This window comes from Chionomys nivalis, chromosome X, assembly GCF_950005125.1.
Source record: "Chionomys nivalis chromosome X, mChiNiv1.1, whole genome shotgun sequence".
In the NCBI taxonomy this organism is placed as follows: domain Eukaryota; kingdom Metazoa; phylum Chordata; class Mammalia; order Rodentia; family Cricetidae; genus Chionomys; species Chionomys nivalis.
In genome coordinates, this window is record NC_080112.1 from 135,302,422 (window position 1) to 135,325,574 (window position 23,153).

A 23,153-nucleotide genomic window follows, 5' to 3' on the forward strand; every position below is an offset into this window, starting at 1 on the left:
GACTCCTGGCCTTTTGGTTCCCCAAACACACAGAACAATTTTTTTTGAAAGGAACTTTGGCTCTCCAATCAGTTTTGCTGCCAACCCAGGGAATGGCAGCCTGGCTTAAAGAGTGTGCATGAGGTGGGCCCATCTGCCCCTTTCCAGGAGCTACTAGAAGTTCCTTGTGCCTGGCCAATTAGTCACCAACCACAGAGCCCTGGGCTGGCAACAATCCCAGCTACTTCCTCTTCAATCTCTAGAACACATTCCCAGGCACCTCCCTTGTTATCTCCCTAAAGTGTGAAGCATGCTGCTACACAGCTCAACTTCTCCACCAATGTGCCAGCCCACCCAGAAAAAGTGCAGCCTATAAACAGACTGGCAAAGTCCTGGGGAAAGAGGTACCACTTCCTCTCCAGCTACCTACCACCATCACCACATGGCAGTCCCGGCCCTCTAGTCCAATCTATTTGCCGCGTCAATATAATCATGCTTTCTCCTTATTCATACACATTGCCAGTACCATGACCTCCCATCATCTCTGAACACTCTGCTCAGTAACTGCTTTCCTTAAAAATATCTCTGGATCCTCCCCTCCCTTTCAGCATCCCAGGATATTTCCTTCCTCCTGATTCTCACTGGCAATATGGACATAACTCTGCTAGGCCTTGTCATTGCCTTTATCCATACAAGTTGGTCAGTTCAATGGATGCAGGCATGGTGGTATGTGCCCATGATCCCAGAACTTGGAAGAGAGAAACAGGAGAATCAAGAGTTCATTACCCTCCCCACCTACTTAGTGGGTTGAAAATCAGCCGAAGCTCCATGATACCCTATCTGAAACAAAACATAAATAAAAGGTTTGCGGACAATCCATGGTATCAGATGAGGATTCTAGAAATGATGACTGAGCCAAGGCATGACTTAGGAGAGAAGGGCTAAATTCCAGTGAACTAGATCAGACCCACCACACTCCAAATCATGTGGGCAAACTAACGAGAAAAACCACTCTGCACTTAATATGTAAATACAACATCTGGGCCAGTAGTTCTCACACTTCCTAGTGCTGCAACCCTTTAATACAGTTCCTCATATTAAGGGGACCCCCAACCATAAAATTATTTTCATTACTACTTCATAATTATAACTTTGGTACTACTCTGGATTGTAATGTAAACATGTGATGTGTAGGGTATCTGATAGGTGAGCTGCCCCAAAGGGGGCAGAACCCACAGGTTGAGAATCACTGTTCTAGACATACCACCCAGCCAATATTTCAATGTGGATTGCCACCCGTTCATTCATTCACAGAGAAATCTCAGAGTGCCGCGATGATCTAGACACACACACAAAAAAATTGGTGGTGCTTCATTAAATGAATAAGCGAGGCAATTAATGAATAAATGAAAAAGGCAATCCAGCTAGATCACAAGTACAGCACAGACACAGTGAGTTCTCCTTTATAATTTTAACTGGATTAAGAGAGAACACAGTCTTCACTTATCTAGTCCCCAAACATTTACTGAAGACCAACGATACATAGCAGTTTTAACTTTTCTTCAAGCAATTGTAAATAGAACGGTGACTAATGCAGACAAGGTCCTAAATGATGGCATTTACTTTCTAGTGGCTGACATTTTAGACTTGGTAATATGAAACAAACAGTTCCCACAAGTATAGCAAAATTCAAGTGAAGCTTCAAATCTCCCACAATCAAAAGCTAAGGAAATTTAGGCTGGAGAGATGGCTCAGTAAAGTATTTGCCATGCAAGCATGAGAAATTCCTAGCACTCGGGTAAAGCCAGGCACAGCAAGGTGAACCTATAGTTCGAGTGCTGGGGAGGTAGAGGCAGGTGGATCCCTCTAACTCACTGGCCGGCCAGCCAGTCTAGGCAAACTGATGCGCTTCAGTGAGAGCCCGACCCAGAAACTAAGGTGGAGGTCAGACAAGGAAGTGCACACTTTTAATACCAAGACTGGGGAGGCAGAGGCAGGCAGATCTCTGTGAGGTTAGCCTGGTCTACAGAGTGAGTCCCAACCAGCCAGATTGACACAGTGAGACTGCTTTAAAATACAAAAAGGTAAAGAGTGACTGAGGAAGATGGCTGATATCAAGCTCTGGCATACACATTTACATACTGCATGGATACACATACACACACACACCACTCTTAAAGATATAGCTATTTATAACAGCTCCTTTCTAGTAAAAAGATTCTGAACCAAGTGATTATTATATAAGCACTTTTCTGATCATTGTACATATTAGTTAATCCTCACAACACCCCTAAGTGACAGACCATCTTGTTATTCTAATTTTAAAGATGAGGAACATAAAGCACTGAATGACTAACTTGTCCCAGAAGGAGGCACAGTTGGGATTTGAACCTAGCCTATCTGGCCTGACTGTTTAATAACTATCAGTACTCTGAAAAACACAGCTTTCTGCGTGCTGGGCAAGCTCTCCACCAACTCAGCGCTCTCTATCCTTAGAAATCACCTTGTAGGAGCTTCTGAGACTGTAAATCTTGGTGATGATCTGGTTGTAGTTAAATATTTCTTAGAAAACCCACTGGGCTGAGGGGTTCACAAGGCACATGTCAAGCATACATAAAACAGCAGAAAGCATCCATTGTGTCAAAAAGTAACCCCCGGGATGGAAAGATGACTCAGTACTTAAGAGCACATACTGCTCTTCCAGAAGACTAGAGTTCTATGCCTAGCACCCATGTAAGGCAGCTTCTAACCACTTGTAAGTCCAACTCCAGAGGATCTGGTGCTCTCTTATGACTTCCATGGGCACATGGCTCATGAAAGAGTATGCATGCATGCACACATGCACACACACACACGATTAAAAATAATAATTTAAAAATAACCCTGTAACACTGTTTCCAATTCCCTACCAACCCCTCCTCCACTCTTCCTAGATGAGGAAATATGGATACAATGGGAATAACTAAACTGAAGTCTGGAAACCCCATATGCTTTATTTAGCCAATGTGCACCATAATACCCCAGTGAGAGCCTTGGAGTTTCCAATACCCTAAAGATGTCATATAATTTTATCTTTCCATCCAAATAAGGAATAGCCAATAGTTTAAGTCTTAGGTGATGTTTTACATGTTATCCAGTTGTGTTTTATTAGTCAAAGAATATGTTAGTTCCTGGGACTCGCCAGAGCTTTTTTTCTCTTCAAAGAATTAGAGATTATGGTGGTTTGAATGAAAAGGGTCCCTATAGGCTCATATGTTTGAATACTTGGCTCCCAGTTTGTGGAACTATTTGGGAAGAGGTGTGGCCTTGTTAAAGAGGGATCTATCACTGGGTTTCAAAGGACCACATCATTTTTAGTTAGTGCTCTCTGTCTCCTGCATGAGGATGAAGACGTAAAGTCTCAGCTACTATTCCAGTACCATACCTGCCTAACTGCTCTCATATTCCCCACCATGATAGTCCTGGATTTGCCCTCTAAACTTTAAGCCCCAAATAAACTCCTCCTTCTATAAACTGACTTGGTTGTAGTGTCTTATCATATCAATAGAAAAGTAACTAAGACTTTTATTTATAAATTTATATTTAGAGGGAGCGAGAGATTGAGGGCATGTACAAGTGAGAGAGAGAGAGAGAGAGAGAGAGAGAGAGAGAGAGAGAGAGAGAGAGAGAGAGAGAGGCAAATGCCATAGCGCATTGAATGGAGGTCAGTGGACAGCTTAAAGGGCTGAGTTATCTTCTTCCACCATGTGGGTCATGAGGATCAAAGTCATTAAGCCTAATGGCAGGGCCTATGCCTGCTGAGCCATCTTCTTGGCTCCAAATCTCTTGTTTGCAACAGATGCCATTACTTTGAGATAGGGCTTGAGATAGGGTCTTGTTATATAGCCCTGGATGGCCTAGAAATTATATAAACCGAGCTGGCCTTTAATCTGCAGTGATCCCCTGCCTCTGCCTCTGCTGTGCTGGGAATACAGGCATGGATCACCTTACCCACCTGGTACTTATATGGTTTAATGCTACTATAAAATTTAATGAATTTTTACTAGGATGGATCAAAAGACTAACAGAGATGTGAATGAAAATATTAAAATTCTCTTAACTGCAATTTCGCTGATTGAAACAATTGATTTATGACTCCATTTACATACAATTTAAATTTCAATTCTCTGCCGCAAACAAATGCTTCAATGTTGATACCATAAAGGCATTAATTTGAGTGACTGCAATTCCATAAATGAGATTCAAGCTGATGGGAGTGGAAAAAGAGTCTGCCACAAATAATGCCGAGTAGAAAATATAGAAAACAAACTCCTTCCAAGAAAGAGATGTCAGAAATCACTAATGGGAATCAGCTAAACTAGGAAGGCCTGGGAGAAGAGGCCCTTAAAAGGTTTCTCTGTAAGAGACACTATATACTACCAAGCTGCCAAACAATAATACTTCAATATATCTTTTCCAACATGGCAAAAAAGGCTGGCTCTAAAATGATTAGGAGAACCAACACTAGTCATGACTATAGAGTCCATACATGGAATAAGTTGGCACCGAAAGCAAGAACCATTCTGTCTAAAAAGCCATACCAAGTTAGGTCCTGGGCCTCACCCAGATACATGCAGCTCATTTACAAGTGTTGTAATGTCTGCCACTCCTTTACCAGTCATCCAAGGGACTCACGGAGAAGTGCTCGATACTGCTGAGCAGTCTCTCCAGGTCCTATTGCTATAGTAACACTTTAACCTAAGCTTAATTTAAATGGAAACATTTCCCCAAGTTTCCTTTCCTATAATCTCTACTAAAGGAATTTCTAATGTAGACAAAAACAGAGCAGATATCAAACTCCCACGTATGTATCACTTGTTTTCAACAACTTGGCATATGCCTGCAATCCCAGCAGTTGAAAGGCAGAAGTATCAAAAGAATCAGAAGTTCAAGGTCATCCTTGGCTGCCCAAAAGTTTGAATTTGGCTTGATCTACAAGAAACCCAGCTTCATAAAACACAAGGAAATTATCAATCACCACAAACCTTGTGTCCTTCTCTACACCATTTCATCTGTAAATATTTCAGTTAGATGGTAAATTATACAAATTGTTCACAGGTATATCCACTTTGTAGCATTAAAAGCTATATATATATATGGTTTCTCCTTATATTTTAATAAGACAAGCAAAAGTAACAATATTGGTTAGTTTGTTGTTTGGGGACAAGGTCTCTATATAACCCAGGGTGACTAGAACCGGCTTAATATATCAGGCTGGCCTTGAATTTTCAATTATCCTGTCTCAGTCTCCTGAATGCTAGGATTAAGGTGTATAGCGGCAAACCTGGTTTCACTATTCATTTTTTTCAGGGTTGGTAAAGGGCTATTATTAAGTACCTCCCCTAATATACAATCTAATCATTAGCAGCGAGTGTTACAGATTTAATAGACATCCAGGAACCTGGAAGATGGTTCAGTTGGCAAAATGTCTGCCATGCAAAAATAAGACCTGAGTTCAGATATCCAGTACCCATGTAAAATTCAGACATGGCAGAACACATCTGTAACCCCACCACTGGGAGGCAGAGACAGATAAATACGGGGAGCTTATTGAGCAGTCAAACTTGTTACACCACACACACACACACACACACACACACACACGAGAGAGAGAGAGAGAGAGAGAGAGAGAGAGAGAGAGAGAGAGAGAGAGGTCTTTGTCAGATCCCGTCTTTCCTCATGCAAGTTATCAAATCAGTCATGTCAGAAGATCAACTGATCCACCTTAAGTGGGAGACATGCTTGGCTTCACATACCAAATTCTGTCATGCAAGATCCAGTTTGCTTCTGCAAAATCAAAGCAGCAAGCCCCATTTTAAAGGGAAACTTTCTTCTTTAAACATCAATATTGAATATAAAACCATCTCAAAAGTGAAAAGAACCAGGTTGTACATTAATAAAACAGGATCACACTCATCGGCTCTCAAGCCAGATTGTGTAATAACATAATGGCTCCATAAATCTATGCAACTACCCATTGCACCAACAACAGGGAGAAGAGATAGTTTTAAATCATCTCAAATGCTGGAAACATTGCCTGCAGCCACTCAAGCAAGCTGGGAAGTTTATGTTTGCTCCCAAGGCTTCACACTGGATTATGGGAACTTCTAGCGCATGGTTTCACTCTGCAAGCAATCAGGAATCAGGATATATGCACATACACCCACATACATACACACATATACCTTTCTCATACATAACTCTGATAAAGTTCTTGTTCCATGTCACTACCACCAATACAGTATTTCACACAGAAATAGTTAAGCACACAACTGCTGTATTTTCAAGTGAGCACCTGCTCTATTGTTCCAGCCAGCTCCCTCACTCTACAGATGTCTGCAGTCTCCAAAGCATCATGTTGATGCATTTGAAAACACTCTACCTTCCACACATATGTGTCATGGATACAGTGCACAGCAGTGAGAAGAAACAAAGAGCCCTATTAGGGTGATGAGTTACAGAGAGACAGATGCTAGACATAGTTAGACATAGTTAGGTGATCAATTAGACACAACCTCAAGGGAATAAAAGGGAAGAGAGATGGCACTGCCTTCACCTGAGATGGGGAAAGTTGTGGACGGAGGAGGGTGTTTGGAGGGTTTGGATAAACTGATAGGAATTAGAATCTCTAGGTGGAAATGACAGAGAGGCAAAAATAAAGTTCTGTCATTCTTGAAAGAAATGTGCTAAGACATATAAACTTGGGAGTAGTTGGCAAGAAGGTACACATGCCTATAGTCTTAGGGGGCTGGGACAGGTGTTTAATTAAGCCCAGGAGTTGAAAGGTCACATGGTGAGCTCTCGTCTCAAGAATAAACAGGGGCTAAGGAAATGTTTTGGCACTTAAAGCACTTGCCACACAATCAAGAGGATTGGAGTTCAGATCCCCAGAATCCTCATAAAAGTTGTGTGGGTGTAGCTAGCCACTTGCCTGCAATTCCAGCCTCAGAAAGCAGGGATCTGAAAAGCATGCTGGCTAGTGAGATTTGCCATATCTTTAAGCTCTGGATTTGACTTGGTGAATATGGTGGAGAGGAAAGAGTTAGATTTCTAACATCAACGTGAGATTTCTCCATATGTACACATGTGTATACACATACACACAAAGAAAACTGTTTATGTTTGACACTGATGTCACTATTAATAACTCAATATATTATTGTCACCTAAAACAAATATTATTAATAGCAATAATAAGCCACGCACATACGCATCATGTCACCTTGATTGAGTCAATGATTATATTCTTTTCAAAAACTTCCATAAAATGGAGAAAAATTCCATCCATCACTTCTTTTCAAGACGGGTACTCACTTTTTGTAGCTCCTTCATGGAATCTGAATGTGGCCATGGGCAACAAAACTGTGATCACAAGTTCAGACACCAACAACACAGTTTTCAGATCACAGGCAACATGACATATTGATTACGGAAAAAGCAATAGTGGTTCCATGACACTTCACCAAAGGAACAGTTTAAGTGAAGCATGTTCTAGTTTCTCCCCCTGTCTTTCCTCTAAGGCACTAAATGTCCAAAATGTCCCCCACCCCCACCCCATAGAAGCTGTTCTAATGATTGCTGGCACTACAGAAGGCTTCTAGGGGCTGGGTGGATACTGCAGGTTCTATAGCTGTGGATGGTGACGCGACCTTTAAAATTTGACCTCATTGAAAAAAATGAAAGCCACAATCCAATGATAGACCTAAATTAGAAATGTTGCTAGTACCCTATCCCAAACCTGTTGGCACAAGAGTCAAAGCAGAAAACTTAACATGAAATCAAATTAACAAACATTTCTTAAGCACAGCATGAGTGTAGCTTATTATAATTTGGAAAATTCCACAGTACTTATCAACTCCCAAGCAAGGCTATGATGCTCAGAAGTGTACCACAGTAGACGTCAGTGGTAGCCACAGAGCTATGGCTCTGGGTGTGTTGCTATAGCAACTGTGTACTCAGCAGCAACATGCTGTCTGCTTCTCACCAGCCCAGAACCAGAAGCAGAAGAAAAAAGCTAGCTTCCTGATGGGAGCAACCCAGGGAGTCTGAACACAAGCTGTCACCATCATTCCTGTGCACACACAGGAGACTTCCATTCAGTGGTCTGAAACTGTTTACACCTAACTCTTAAGGAAAAAAAACTCACACAATTGCTTTTCTCTGCCACATAAACACAAGCAACACACTTGAGCACAAAGCATTTAGAGATATTTTAGGGTATCTGAGGGCTGTCAGGGTCATATATTTAGCTGGGCCTAGGTATGAGAAGGGGTTTCTCTGGAAAGGAGATGGAGAAGTGGTGAACCATTTGAAAAGTCATCCCGAAAAACATTCTTTAAAGGAGATATATATAATCCTGAAAGTCCTCTGAAGTTCTCTGTGTTAGACTTGATGCCCAGGGTAGTACCATCAGGAACTTGTAAAATCTTTGAGGTGTGAGAGCTGGTGGAAGGTCCATAGGTCATTGGCCATGTGCCCTTAAAGAAGATTATAGGATCCTAGTCCTACACCGTGTCTGCTCTCCAGCTCATGAGGTAAGCCATTTTGTCCCACCATAAACTCAAGTTATTCTGTTATAGTTATGAAAAGCTGCCCAGCACAAGCGTGGTAAGAAGAAAGCAGCAGGGAAGCCATTCCTGCAGAGGAGGGGAACTCAAAGGAGGGATGGCAAACAGCGAGCAAAAGGGGCCCTGACGTCATGAAGTCAAAGCCCACAATCTACATTAGGATGTTCCTCATTAAAATGAAGTCACACAGAAATTGTCCAACATACCTTTTCTACCGGCAGGAAGTCATTTTCTACTTCGATTGACCTTGGTCTCAGTTTAATTGGCTTGTCTTTGAAGATATCTCCAAAGCCCACTCCTTTGACTTTCTTGGGCTGGATGGCTACAGTTGCCACTGTCCCGTTGGCACCTTCAGACTTGGTACTGCTTGAGTCACCCCCATCACTCTCGGAGCCTGTGGCTTCTCTTAAGCCTGTCAACAGTGGGGATGAGGAGAGAAAGAGCTCAGAAATCAGCCAGAGGCCACAATAAAGAACTTCCCAGTCGGCCAGAAGCCATCTCTCAAAGTGGGACTGGGCTTCTGCACTCGGGGCACTGAGTATGCTGACTCAGGCTGTCTCGAAGCTTTGCTTGGTCTTCCTACCCCCAGACTTTAATTTTAAACAGTGATTCAAAGTAACTTTTCAGAAACTCTAATTTCATGCTGATCTTGCTGTACATGTGACATTTGACATGCTTCAGCCAAAGTCTGGTTCTGAACCAAAATTTTTACCCATGGTTTGTGTTAATACCCATCCTTGCCACCCATACCTGGCCTTCCCACTCAGTAAGTACCATGTACTGTACCTCTAAATTTTCTGATTCACGTCAATTAGCAATTAACAATGAAAGTAACATTTCCTAAAGGGAAACTGTAAAGCTAAAAATGATTCAAGCAAATTAGCAATTAAACCACACAAAATTATGACTGCCAAAGCCTTAAATCTCTTTGGATGGCTTCACAAGGAACAAATGCATGCAGGCATGTTCCTCTAAGAAAGCATTAAAGTAAACTCGACATTGGGATAGTGTTCCTTAGCAAGATGATGTTGTTTGTTAAAGACAGAACAAAAACTGCCTTTCCAGAGGCCAGAATCCCAACCCTATGACTCTTCCTCCTTCCTCTACAACCACCATCTTCCCAAAGCTGAATTCTTTTCCAAGGAAAACACTGGGGGCATGACAGTCTCCCTTTAACCTTTTGTGCCATATGTTGGGAGGTATATAAGAGAGTTATCAGCAAGACACTCAAAACATTTACCTCCCCAGACGCTTGTTCCCTAGGCTCTGCCTACATGCATGTTCCTAAAAAGAAGAACCTAATTGAGTCTGTTAATTTCTGGGTATACATTCTTCCTTTACTGGTCAGGACTTCAATTATGCCAACAAAGGGAAGGGTTCAAAGGATATTTTTAGGAATATTTAATACTGTCACTAAACCATATCTCTAAGGTTCTAGATGTGTAGGATAGCTTCTGGCCATTTATTCTCTATCTCCTGACCCTAACAATGCCCTTGAGGTGAAAGAATGCCATTAAATTTCTTTTACTAGTGGCCAGTTGTACATTAGCTTCTTGTGGCTACCTAGTCCATAGAAACGATACACCAAATAACTGTTCACACAGAATATCATAAAATGTTGAAGTCATTTAAGTGACGAAGTCTCAGAGCAAAGAAAAACTGTTAAATGCAAACGTAAAATATAGAAAGGTCATTACAGATTACTAACAGCGTTCGGAATCAAAGCCTTAGAAAATAATGGCTTCCTTTGATGCTGCCATTCATTTTCCATAAAGTAGTATTTCTAAGCCAAAAGGGTGGAGAGGAAGGAAGATAGCTGGTGCATATTTTAGTTAACTAAAGCACAGCATTTGTGAGTAAAAATCGGGGCCATAATAAGGAGGGGGCCAGCTGCACTTCACAGGACCCGATTGGGGTGTACAAACATGGAGAACCCTGGATTAGCTATCTATTCATATGTTTATCTGTTCATTGTTTCTGGGAATACCCCTGCTGGAGATATAATTTTGGAGTCTAAATATTGTGTCATTCCCCTTAAACAGGCTCTTATTTTGCTGTATGGATTCTTTCTATGTGATAAATGGCTTGCATATTCTTTTCATGTTTGGAAAGAACCATTGAGGAAACAGTGTAAAGAAACCACATCACCTTCCATCACCTATTGCCACCACCACCTCCTCTGCCGCCACCACCACTCCCACCACCTCCTCCACTCCCACCACCACAACCACCAAGACTACCACCACCACCCACCACCACCCACCACAACCACCAAGACTACCACCACCACCCACCACCACCCACCACAACCACCAAGACTACCACCACCACCCACCACCACCCACCACAACCACCAAGACTACCACCACCACCCACCACCACCTCCACCTGCTCCACCACCAGCACCTCCACCTCCTCCACCTCCAGCAGAAGGCAGCAGGACAAATGGAGCAGAGAGTATCTATCTGGTTTAGTTCTTCAGAAAGTGGAATTTGGGGGGGTTCTTCTGTAGCTCACCCTTAGCTACAGCTATAAACTGGTCTTCACTGCCACCCTAATTTCAGCAAGTTTCCGCTTGTAGGTATTTGCAGCCTTCAGGCTCATCTTAATAACTTCATATCAGTACTTGTAAGAAAAAGTCTATTATACAGGGAATAGAGGCGCAGTCATTCAGCCACACAAGCATGGCCTGGGAAGGAAACACACGGCAGATTTTTCTTCCAGAAATTCTGGCAGCCTGATTCTATAATTTTTAAGAATGTAAATTATACAGTTAAATGTTTGCATTGATGCAATAACTCAAAAATCTAGTTCTTTTCCTTGGAAGGAAAGAAAGGTGACTTTATTTTCATGTGTGTTAGGTATTCCTTCTTTTGGTTACTTGTGACTATCATGGGTATCTTCTTATCATATTCATATTCCGAATGCTAGATGGCACTCTGAGGCAGCTCAACCTACTGAGTGGAATGTAGGCCAGGGCCATTTTATGAAGGGCACATTATTGGTCCATGAAGAAGTACTGTAAAAAGGTATGAGGGTTTAGAAATGACTTTAGCATTTCGACTTTATGCACTGGTGTGATGATTTCCAGATACCTGGTCAGGCCAGGGCATGGAGATGAACAAGGTCAGTACTCCCCACTGAACACAAGGAGCACACTGCAGGCTAAGTCATATGCATTGTGCACTTGTTCGGAGTGGAACAGAAAGAAAAATACCCTCACTTCAAGCATTTGAGGGCAGTTCTGGTGCTCCTGTCTGAACCTCTTTCATCACATGTATGTATATAGTTCATGGATATAAATATATGTGCACCACAGTGAATATTCTTCCCTCCCGATGCAAACAGAGAAAAGCCTCCTCAGATTTGCTTCTGCTAGTCCCATGGCTGTCCACTGTGGTACAATTCACCCTAGCTTCAGTACCCATCAGTTCCCGATTGTTTTTAATTTGACACCTCCATGTGTAGTGCTTGTGATGTAACAAGAACTGTTCTACGGGCATCATGAAATTAATTCATACATCTCATTTCTTCAGCTTTTGGCAGCCTTATTTTACAACACAAAAGGCTGCCCATGGGTCCTGCCAAAAGAAGTCTGCCGTGTGGTGATTAGCTGGATGAGCAAAGCAAACCACTGTATCTGGCATGGACTTCCATGCCAAAATTTTCTTTCTTTGAACCACACAAATGACAAATGACCCATTTGGAAAAAGCAGTAGCTAGGTGAGGCTGATGTCTCCACCAGAAGCCATCTTCCACTGCCATGACAAAAGCTACTGCTTCATTCTCTGCAGGCATGGTTCATGCACATATGTCATACACACGAGAAAGGCAGAAAGCGAACAAGACAGCACCAGGATTGGTGGGGAGAATGCTCTTGTAGCCCACACCAAGGAAATGCCACTTATTGCAGGCAAATAAGCCCATGTCCTTGGCTCAGAAATACGCAGACACTTGGCATAAGCGTGGGTGGCTCAGGAAAAGCGCAGCTGCATTAAAAGCCACAGGTGCTCCGATCTTATCTTTATGATTGCCTCCTGCTTAAGGTCACTCACTGTAATAGCGTCTGTGGCCCTCCGTCTTTCCCGGTGCAGCACGATACAGAACTGTCCCTTCAAAGGTAGTCTTTCCTGACAGTGAATGAGAGAAGAGAAGGGGGAGAGAAAAACAAGACAGGGGGCAGAGGGGAGCAAATGATGGCAAAAGAAGGAAGAAGAAGAGTCTTTAACTGAACTTGCCTTCAATAACTCCACTGCAAGAGCTTCATCCATGCAATTAATTAAAGACCATTAGGCAGAGTTTCAGAATGTTACAGAATGAGCCCAAAGTCCCCACGTGATCACAATGGCAAGAAATAACCAGATTTGGGACTTGCCTCTAAAATGACCGGCATGTATGTTATGCCCAGTTAAAACTTGGAAGTCATTTCATATTTTAACTTAAGAATAGGAAAACCTCAATTAATCAGAGAGAATCCAATTCACAGGATTATTCCATTAACTCAGTGGGCAAGCACACTCTTCTCTTTGGAGAGTATGACCTACATAAAACAGAGCTGGCCTTTCTGCCTCTGTCTTTTATACCCAGAGACCCACATGGTAAAAGCTGATATTCAAGCCCCAGTATTCTAAACAAGGCACAGAATCCTCGGAAAATTTGTTGGGTAGGGGTGTGGCTCAGTAGTAGATTATTCACTAAGCACACACAAGGCACTAGGTTGGATCCCAGAATCATAACACGAGGAAATAGAAGATTTGTCACTTCTCAGCACCTTCAAGAGAGACCAGATATTAACAAACTACAGGGGATATTTTACTGGTGAGATTTGAAACCAATAGTGGCACCCCTACAAACATGAGGTGATGCTTCTGTTTAGCACCAAGGATATCAAAGAAATCCTATTTCTTGAGACATCTTAATTGAGGTTTTGCTGTGTCAATAATGAATCTGTACTTAAGCACTGAGGACCTAGGACTCATCCAGCATCAAATATCATAATTTTTGATACAATATCATAGGACTGAACACATAGCTAAAGCCCAAATATCACTGGATCATAAGAGCACAGATGCATATATTGCTCCAATTTAAGTATACACATATCCACCCACCTTCCCAAAACACACACACACACAACACAGAGAATATCACAAGATGGTAAGATGATTTGAAGAGTAATCCCAATTAATAAATGTATTATTAAAAGAAATAAGTTCTGTTATAGCTCAAACAGGGAGGCAGGCTTATACTCTCAGAGTAAGGTTGAGAAGTGCGAAGCATAGGCAAAGCGTAACAGGGAGTGTAACTGAAAGGGCAGAGAGAATCTTCTCTCGCGCCTTACAGACTCCGCCGTCAGAACAGGACCCCCTGACAGGGTCAGTTTCTAGGACTTGTCACTCTCAATTGATGACACCAATTATAACTAGTCAGAATGCTCTAAATAGACTGTCATTCCCATGTGTCACAGAAATGGTAATATGCCATGGTTTGGAAATCTGCCCTTTGGGTCGTATGTGCTGCAGCCGATTCGAGTCAGAAGTTAGGCATTCAAGTCACTACCTATGTGTGGGCCCAAGTATAAGATATGCATAAGCAACCTCAGCTGCCCAGGAAGCTGAGGCAGGAGGGTCCTTGGAGATCAGCTCTGGCTACATATAGAGTTCCGGGCCTTGAGATGCAAAGTGACGTCATGTCTCAAAAAAATAATCACTGTCTATAGAAGAACAATCTAGGGAAGCAACAGAGTTTTGCAAACATGCTTCTTGAGGAGCTCCATGCCAAAAGCAGAGCAAGTTAGCAGCTAAGTTTTATTTGAACAAATTCTCCCCAACTTAACTTCCAGGAGGTCACCATTACTCCTAAATCGCAGCTGCTGGTGTGAGAACAGGCCTTCTACAAATGAATAGCTGCAGTCTTCACAGTGGCAGCAAGAAGGAGGAATAAGAGAAAAAAGGTCAACATTCCAGTGATGCTCCTGAGTCCAGCCGGGCTTGCATGTGCTCTGCCAGAGGAGCTGAAAATCCCAGTGGCTGACAGGCCATCGTCCTGCTGTGTGCACTGTCAGTCAAGCCACTCTGCAAAGTCCCCTGCCCACCGGCAGCAAGGCAATCAGAGAGGTAACCTGGGCTAGGCTAGGGGAAGGATGCATAGGGGCTCTTTCTTGAGTCAGGAACAAAAGAGACAGGCAATCAGAAAGCTTATGCATATGAGCAATGTTTATCTTGCTGGGGGGGGGGGATATTTTACTATGACCATTAAATATAAGGGTTTTTTTGTTGTTGCTTTTATAGGTAGGGTTACTCTGTGTAGCCTTGGTTGTCCTGAAACTCACTCTGTAGACCAGGCTGGCCTCAAACTCACAGAGATCCACCTGTCTTTGCCTCTCTAGTGCTGGGATTAAAGGCATGAGTCACCATATTGACTTAGATATCAATTCTTGAAGGCAGCAAACACTATAGAAGGGAAGAGTTTTAAAATTCAGACACATAACTATGTGTGTGTTAGCACCTAACTTTTCCTGAAACTCCATTTTTTTCTATTGGTTAACTGCTATTCATTGCCAATAGAACACAAACACAAACCCAACATCACTAAATACTAAAAATGAAAAGTGTCTGGTGAAACAGCAGAATGCAGTTTTTCAAAATATGTTGGCATCATGGAAGTGGTTTGCTGCGCTTTCTTAAAAGCACTTACGTTTGTCTTAGCTTGACATGTCACCAAAGTATCACAATCTAAACATTTTAAACAGGAAATTGGGGAAATAGGAAATGGGAGCTTCAATTCAAATGGAAAATTGTAGTTGTTTATAAAAATATAAATTTCTATCCCTCAGAAGAATATCGGAAACAATTGACAATGTTCCTATAGCTATAGGATAGTTTTTTGTTTGTTTGTTTGTTTGTTTTGTTTGTTTTTTTTTTGAGTGGTGGGCTCATGTATTTCAGGCTGGCCTTAAACTATCTATGTAGCTAAGGATGACCTTGAGTTTATGATACTCCTGCACTCACCTTCCCCAAACACTAGGATTACAATTTTGTGCCAACATGCCTAGCTTATTCAGGTACTAGGGATCAAATCCAGGGTTTTGTGCATGCTTGGCAAACATTCTAAAAACTCAGTTACATCTCCAGTCCAAGGACTTTTAAAAAGTAATTATTATAATTTTAAAACAATTATTTGACATTAAGTAGTATCAAAACTGTTAAAATGGAAAATTCACATATATTTTAAATATGAGGCAAAATATAAACTGAAATTGGATCATAATCACATGTAATTTTTTTGGTCACTAAGTCCAAATAAATCCGAGGGCCAGGAAAATGTGTGGTTATAATATTTGCCGATCAGCTCTATTTAGTCAGTGGGAACAAATGCACAATTATAGATAAAAAGACAATTTAATCAACATGTATGATTGGGGTAAGAATGACCTCAACTTTAGTCAGGTTTGAAATTCACCAGCTACTGGGTGAGAAGTTGACCTGCTTGTGTGGTGGAGCTGATGGCAGAATATGTGCAGGAAGCTGGCATGCCATTCTGGTCTCCTAACTCAAGCCAGGCCACAGCTGAAGTGGAATTACTTTGTACATACGTGTTGTCATCTGGCACCAGGCCAAAGAAGCAGAACATGACTGTCCATACCTGCTATCTTAGGACTTTGCACTCTTGAGGCAAAGGTTTCTATGTTCTGTTTCAGAACAACGGAATTTACTAAAAGCCTTTTGTGTGTGTTTATTTATGTGATGTGAGAAAGTCCATTTCAGTCGTTAAAAAAAAAAAGTTTGTTGGGTTCCACTGTGTAAGCCCTGTCTGATCACTTCTTACTGATAATCAATGACAGCTGAGTCCAAAAGGAAAACTGGACCTCATGACCCTCCAAGTAGAGCATCAAGGACCACCTAAGAAAATGTGAAACACATACACACACAATCTTAATCTACTCATCCCTAGATCTAATTATCAATTTCCTGAATAACAAAAGAGAAATGAAACTATCACAAGCCAGACAATGAAGAACTAATGGACAAGCAGCTCAGCTTCTTTAGCAAATAGATTGTACAGAAGGAGGACCTATGATGGAGAAATTGATAGATTCAGAGAAATTTAAAATATGTCAACCCATCACTGCGTATGTGCCTTATTTGGATCCAGATTCATGTCAACAAATTCCATACAAAAAAAGTTATTAGAGGAAAGTGAACATGGAGCACATGCTGAATTATTTAAGGAATTGCTGCAATTTTGTGTGCATGTGGTAATGGTACTTTAAGAAACCCTTTTATTAATAAATATTAAAATATTTATGGGTGGAATTATCTAATGTCGAGGAGTTTCTTTAAGATAAAATAGAGCAGGAATGTGTAGGGACATAATGTCAACAAATTAGCCATAGGCTGAGAACTGATCAACTGACCGACAGGTACAAAGGGATTTTTTATACTATTCATATTTTACCTATGTTTAAAATCATTGATAACTAAGGATTTTTTTAAAATCTTTTTGAAAAAATACATCTAAAGTGTTACAAGCTCTAAGTATGGTAAAAAAAAATATTTTCAAATTTAAATATGCAAAAAGTTCTGCTACTACTCAACTATGGACCAACCCATTTGACTGTTAAAACTATTCTTGGCAGAACAAATTACCCTGAACAAGAGTTATGAACCAAATGATATATGAAAAAATGTATGAGAAGCAAGTTGTAGAAATTTTTACCTGTCATCCAAGATAAAATGCTTTCCTGAAGTAATAATAGGCTAATTAGGAATGTATTAAACACCAACCATGTGACACATAGTCAATGGCATTGCTTCTTTTATGAGGACAATGCCAATGTTTCCTCTGTCAGAGTCATTTATTAATATACAAAATTCTTAACTTCAGATATTATTTGCAAAGTATACAAATAAGAATGCATACATTCAAAGGAATGAGTGAAGCAAAGATGTACAAGAACATATTGTACACAATGCTCTCTCCATATCAGGATACAGATTTTAGCTATAATGAGAAAGAAAACCGTCATCCTAATACCTGGCAGTACTTAAAAGAATATTTATAATATTTATGTGATATCACTGTAATCTCTAAAAATTACAAATATGGTACAAAGATTAGGATTTAACTTAGCTGCATAGTCATGTAATTAAGCAAAGATTATAGGGGCTGGAGAGATGGCTCAGAGGTTAAGAGCACTGACTGCTCTTCCAGAGGACCTGAGTTCAATTCCCAGCAACCACATGGCACACTGTGGCTCACAACCATCAGTAATGAGACCTGGTGCCCTCTTCTGACCTGAAGGCATACATGCAGGAAGAACCATGTATACAGAATTAATAAATCTTTAAAAAAAAAAAAAAAGATTATAGAAAAATGGGTTGCCATTTACAAAGATTATTAAGTGGGTTGATCAAACAAAGACTCTGATAAAGTACATTTTGGCTCATAAAACACAAAAAAAGCTAGACGTTATGTGTACACTAACTACATTTTGTATTATCAACTATAGGACAAAAGCAAATATGCATTTACTGTAATTATAGGCAATGTAATCACTGGGGGAACGTGGTGAAGTATACATGGGTCCTCCCCATAAAGCTCATGTTTATTTTTTACAAATTCCTATTAATCTTAATTACTTCAAAACAATAAATTTTTTTTTTCAAAAAAAGTAAAATATATCCAATGTCCTAACACTATTCTCTGGCAAATGGGGTAGGGAGAGAATAAGCAGACCACTCTAAAATCAAAGGTCTATTTGGATAAATCCCACCAATAGAAATATTCTCTGCAGCAATGTGGTCTGCTTATATATACATTTTAGCACAATTTTATGATGAAGCAAATCACGAGTATAAACAAGTACTGAAAACCCTACCACAACACAGAGCAACGAAGGCATTATTCTCACATCTATTCTTCAATGAATCCCTTTTTGATCACTACAACCTACATCACCATGATACTGGTGCTATGGAATAGAAAATTGGTTGAACTATGTAAAGATGTGTTGCCTTTCTTTAACTATGTAAAGATATATTGCTTTTGTTTATGCTACATTTGTTTAACTATGTAACGATGTATTGCTGTTTTACCTTGCCTGCCTAAGGCACCTAATTGGTCTCATAAAGAACTGAATTGCCAATAGCTAGGCAACAGAGGGACCAGTCAACCAGACATGGAGGAAACAGGAAAGCAGGATAGCTTGTACACAGATGAGGTAAATGAGCCTGGGGCAGCACACAGATTAGTAGAAATGGGTTAATTTAGATTTTTTTTTTAAAAAAGGCTAGCTAGAAATAAGCTTAAGCTAATTAGTCTCTGTGTCATGATTTGGGAGCTAGTTGATGGCCAAAAAAAATGCCAACTAAAGACTGGCCTCTCTGCCTTTGTGCCCCATTCTTCCTCAAACGGCAGCTCCTAGGGAACTTTCATGAGCTTCTGGGGATATGTGTGTCTCCTTTCTGCAAGGTGACTTGACTGAGGGCAAGGTCCCTATCTGCATCTTATTTGTCTCTGACTCTTTAAGGCATCAACAAATGCCTTAGTAACTATAGGAGCTCAAAAGAGATTTGATTAATGAAGAATAAAAAAGGAAATTAAGGAGAAGACAAAAAGGGATAGATACAGACAGGCAGACAGAGATATGGGACCTGTTTGCTGAACTGTACACATAGGAAGATTACAGCAAATATTGTTTGTTTTTTATCAGAACCATCCATCCTTGATAACTTCTCCAGGGACCTCGAATCCCTTCAGCAATAGACAGCTGGACTGAACATGGCCACAGACACCACTAGACTTCCCTTGTTCTGAAACAGAAGGCTAGTAATTGAATTGATGCTGCAGGTAAGTAAAAGACAGCCAAATGATTGAGATCATTCCATTCAGTCCAAAACCTCAAGTACCAAGAATTCCAGCACTACATGCTTTGAGAGGGGAGTCTACCACAGTCACCTTTCCATGGTAATGACCTGGGATGCATTTTGGGGTACAGTTTGTTTCAATAGTTCCAAAAACTATGGGGTATATTTCCTGAAACTCTTCACTTGTGAGAATATATGGCTAAGATGTTATGATGCTAAGACGTGAAGACTTTCCAGCGAGGTGGTCCCCAAATCTCCATCTCTGTATCAGTAAAAGAGTTAAAAGGTACTTTTTAAATGCAGTCAAAATGCTACAGTGGCTATGGCAGCAAAGAGAAAACAAGTAGCAAAACACTTAATTGGTCATGTCCCAAGTCTATCCTAATAGTGAGTCCTATCATTTACTGAGGACCTTCCTATGTGAGGTGGTTTATATATAATATTGCTGTTGGAACTTAGACTTCATTTCTTCATGGAAGTAAAATTAGAATAACCTGATCTTGACCTCCCCCAAAAAGCACATTTAATCTACAATATTCCAGAGATACAGCATTGTTAATGTGGAACGTAGTTACCAGGCATGATACTATTCTAATGTACAAAAGAGGGTTCCAGAGCAGCTAAAATTCTACTGTGGACTCAGGGGAGGGGGCAAAATAAACTCTCACTGTTCTACTCATTTAGCTGGCCACAGTAGTGGAAAACCACAAGGCCCAGCTCACAGGTGAAAAGTTACCAAATACTTCAGCATGCATACCAATCCTCCATAATATAGACTCAAGGATAGAATGAAGTCTGGAGCAGGAGGGTTCTTGAACTTTGGAAGTGGAAGGGAGGGGTCCTGCTGCAGCCACTGAGTCAACCAGCTAGTACAGTTGCTTCTATGTGTGGCAGGCTTTATGACCCAGAGCCACTGCTCAGACACCAAGCAAAAAAGGTCACCTAAGTACTTTTCTGGAAATGGCTTCAACTTCTGAATCAAACCTTTGTCCATCTATATTGCTGGGTGAATAAAGGGACACCAAGGCAATAGAAGAATACTATCTAAATTACAATTTTCCAAATGGAAAGAGACAATATTTCAGAATTGCTTTGGTAAGACTGGATTGTCCTCCTCTTTTCAGGAAGGAAAGACAGCAAGTAGCATCACACCACTATGACACAGGTCAATCTCCTACAACATTCATGCCCATGACCTTGGCTCAACATGGCACAAGATAGACACAGACACCCACATGGAAAGTTGGGGTTAGTGACTGGGAGAACAAAGCTTCCCGGTCCTGACCTTTTGCTCCATGAGCTGGAAAGGGTAGCAGAGAAGCTGGAAAGAAACCTTCAGGCCCTGGAGAAAAACACACCTGAAGTTTGTTCTCACCATTGCAAAAGGAACCACTTTCTCATTCAAGGTGAGGCCTGGCCTCTTGACTATCTTGTCATATATTCAATGGAGCTGGCATGCATTTATCTTGAACACAGTATCTTGCTACTAATAATTTTGCTGTATTTCCCCCCAGTTCATCAGAAGATACTAGGGAATACTGATCATCTCATCTCATTAAAAGATAATTACAAAAAAAGAGATAACTACAAACTCAATGGGAAATGACATTTTAGAAGCACGGGGAGGCACAGCAACATGTGCCACCCACGAGCCAGTACTACCATGGGTGAGGACTGGCACTGACTTATCCAAAGATATACAGAACCTATAGCGATAGATCACATCTATACGGTGATAAGATTACTAAATCACAGTGGGCAGGGTACTCTAGCCAACAAAGTACCCACAAGCTGTTGTCACAGGCCTTTGGCACAGAACAATCGTACATAAGGGAGGCTAGGCTAGAGCCTCATGGTCTCTCCTCTCCTGTTCAGTACAGTAGACTTCCTTACTTGACTTGGACAGCTGCTCATCCTGGGAAATGCCAAGCTCATCCGACTCCCCCGACAGCTCCTTGATGAAGTTGGAAGGAAACATTCCAGTCTTGCCGTTAAGTACACCTTCCCACCATCCTTCCTCTACCTGTGTGGAGGCAAAGAGAAGAGAGGTACGAGGTCAAGTAAGAAACAGAAAGTAGGTCACATGGCCCTTATGCAGACAGATAAGGGCATTAGCCTGGAACCCAATATAAGTGGGCAAAATGTAACACTTTATTTTTGTCAACTTCGAATTGAAGTTTGGCATTTCCTTTGGTTATTAAAATAGGTAACATACCAGTATTAGAAGGACCTGTGACTCATCATGAAATAAATTATGAATATTTTCCTATCACATCACAGATGCTGTGAGTACCTCAAAATATTATTTGTGCTACTTTAAAATGGTACAAATCATACCTGCTAGGTGGCATTTGTTATTCACTGTATTATGAAGGCATCACATATATTTCTATATCAAAATTTACTTTTATTTGATGTGTACTTCACTATGGTTTGCTTTGTAATTTTATGTGTTTTGTTTTATGAAAACCACTAATAAAAAACACCTGTAAATATAACCAAGCATGGTGGCACACATCTGTAATTCCATCACTCAGATGATACAGCAAGCAAGATAATAGCACCTGTGAAGGCAATCTGGATTACACAGCTATATCAAATGGCTGGGAATGTGACTCCTTAGGCATATACTTGCCTAGTATCCACGAGTCCTAATTTCTACTCTCAGTATGCCAAACAAACAGCAGAAAGGAGGAGGAAGAAGAGCAATGTGTGGAGGAGGAAGATGAAGAAGAGAAGAGAGGGAGGGTGGAAGGTTTTTCAAGAGAACCCAAACTAGACAGTTGAGAGAAAAAAACTCTATTTTCAATTAAATTTTTAAAATGTAATTACAAAAAACAGCTCTGAGCTAAGGGCTTAGAAGGTAGAAAGATTTTCTATGGGTTCCTCCTGGGATGTGGGGAGAACCGGAGTATCAGAGGGCAGTAAGGTTTCAGCCTTACTGTAGGAGCTGGACCGGCAAAGCAGTGAGAACACACAAGACAGGTTCGGTTTTGAGGTATGAACTGGTCTTGATCAACAAGCTAAGGGCAAGTGAAAAAAAAACTGTCGGAAGAATTTGAGATGTCCGAATATTTGGTTTGGAGGAAAACTAAAGTCATTTTGGGAAAAAGCAAGTATTAGGCTACCAATAAGAAAAAGGAGCTAGAGACTTTAGGATCTTTTCTATAGGTATATATTACTGATGGAGGAAGGTCATTGGCTAATAAAGAAACTGCTTTGTCCCATTTGATAGGCCAGCCTTTAGGTGGGTGGAGTAAACAGAACAGAATGCTGGGAGGAAGAGGAAGTGAGCTCAGATGCAGGGCAGCTCCTCTCAGAGACAGATGCCATGCTTCTGCTCTCCGGGGCAGACGCAATGAAGCAAGCCGCCAGGTCAGACATGCTGAATCTTTCCCGGTAAGACTGGTGCTACACAGATTATTAGAGATGGGTTGATCAGGATATGAGAATTAGCCAGTAAGGGCTAGAGCTAATGGGCCAAGCAGTGTTTAAAAGAATACAGTTTGTGTGTCGTTATTTCAGGGCATAAGCTAGCCAGGCGACCAGGAGCTGGGGCGGCAGGAACACAGCCCGCAGCTCCTCCTACATATTACCAATGCAAGCCAAACACAATTTAAGGACTTAAATAATTCAAACAAATAATAAAGAAAATTAAAACTCAAAGCCCAGTTCAAATTCTATCCTGAAACTTAGCTGT

At 41.0% G+C, this 23,153-nt stretch overlaps 1 protein-coding gene across 8 annotated transcripts in view; it reads right to left on the reverse strand.

The window, feature by feature from the left end:
• Sh3kbp1 (SH3 domain containing kinase binding protein 1) overlaps positions 1-23,153 on the reverse strand; it is a 341,909-nt gene that overhangs the window by 134,372 nt on the left and 184,384 nt on the right. For 3 of the 8 annotated variants that reach the window (XM_057759524.1, XM_057759523.1, XM_057759521.1), the window contains exons 5-8: positions 21,347-21,476; positions 20,739-20,795; positions 12,641-12,715; positions 8,792-8,997 (exon numbers count right to left, since the gene is read on the reverse strand). In XM_057759524.1, the coding sequence (XP_057615507.1) occupies positions 8,792-8,997; positions 12,641-12,715; positions 20,739-20,795; positions 21,347-21,476 (468 nt within the window). Of the gene's footprint in view, positions 1-8,791; positions 8,998-12,640; positions 12,716-20,738; positions 20,796-21,346; positions 21,477-23,153 lie in introns of those variants that run through there. The other 5 variants (XM_057759526.1, XM_057759522.1, XM_057759527.1 and 2 more) reach the window with 3 other exon arrangements.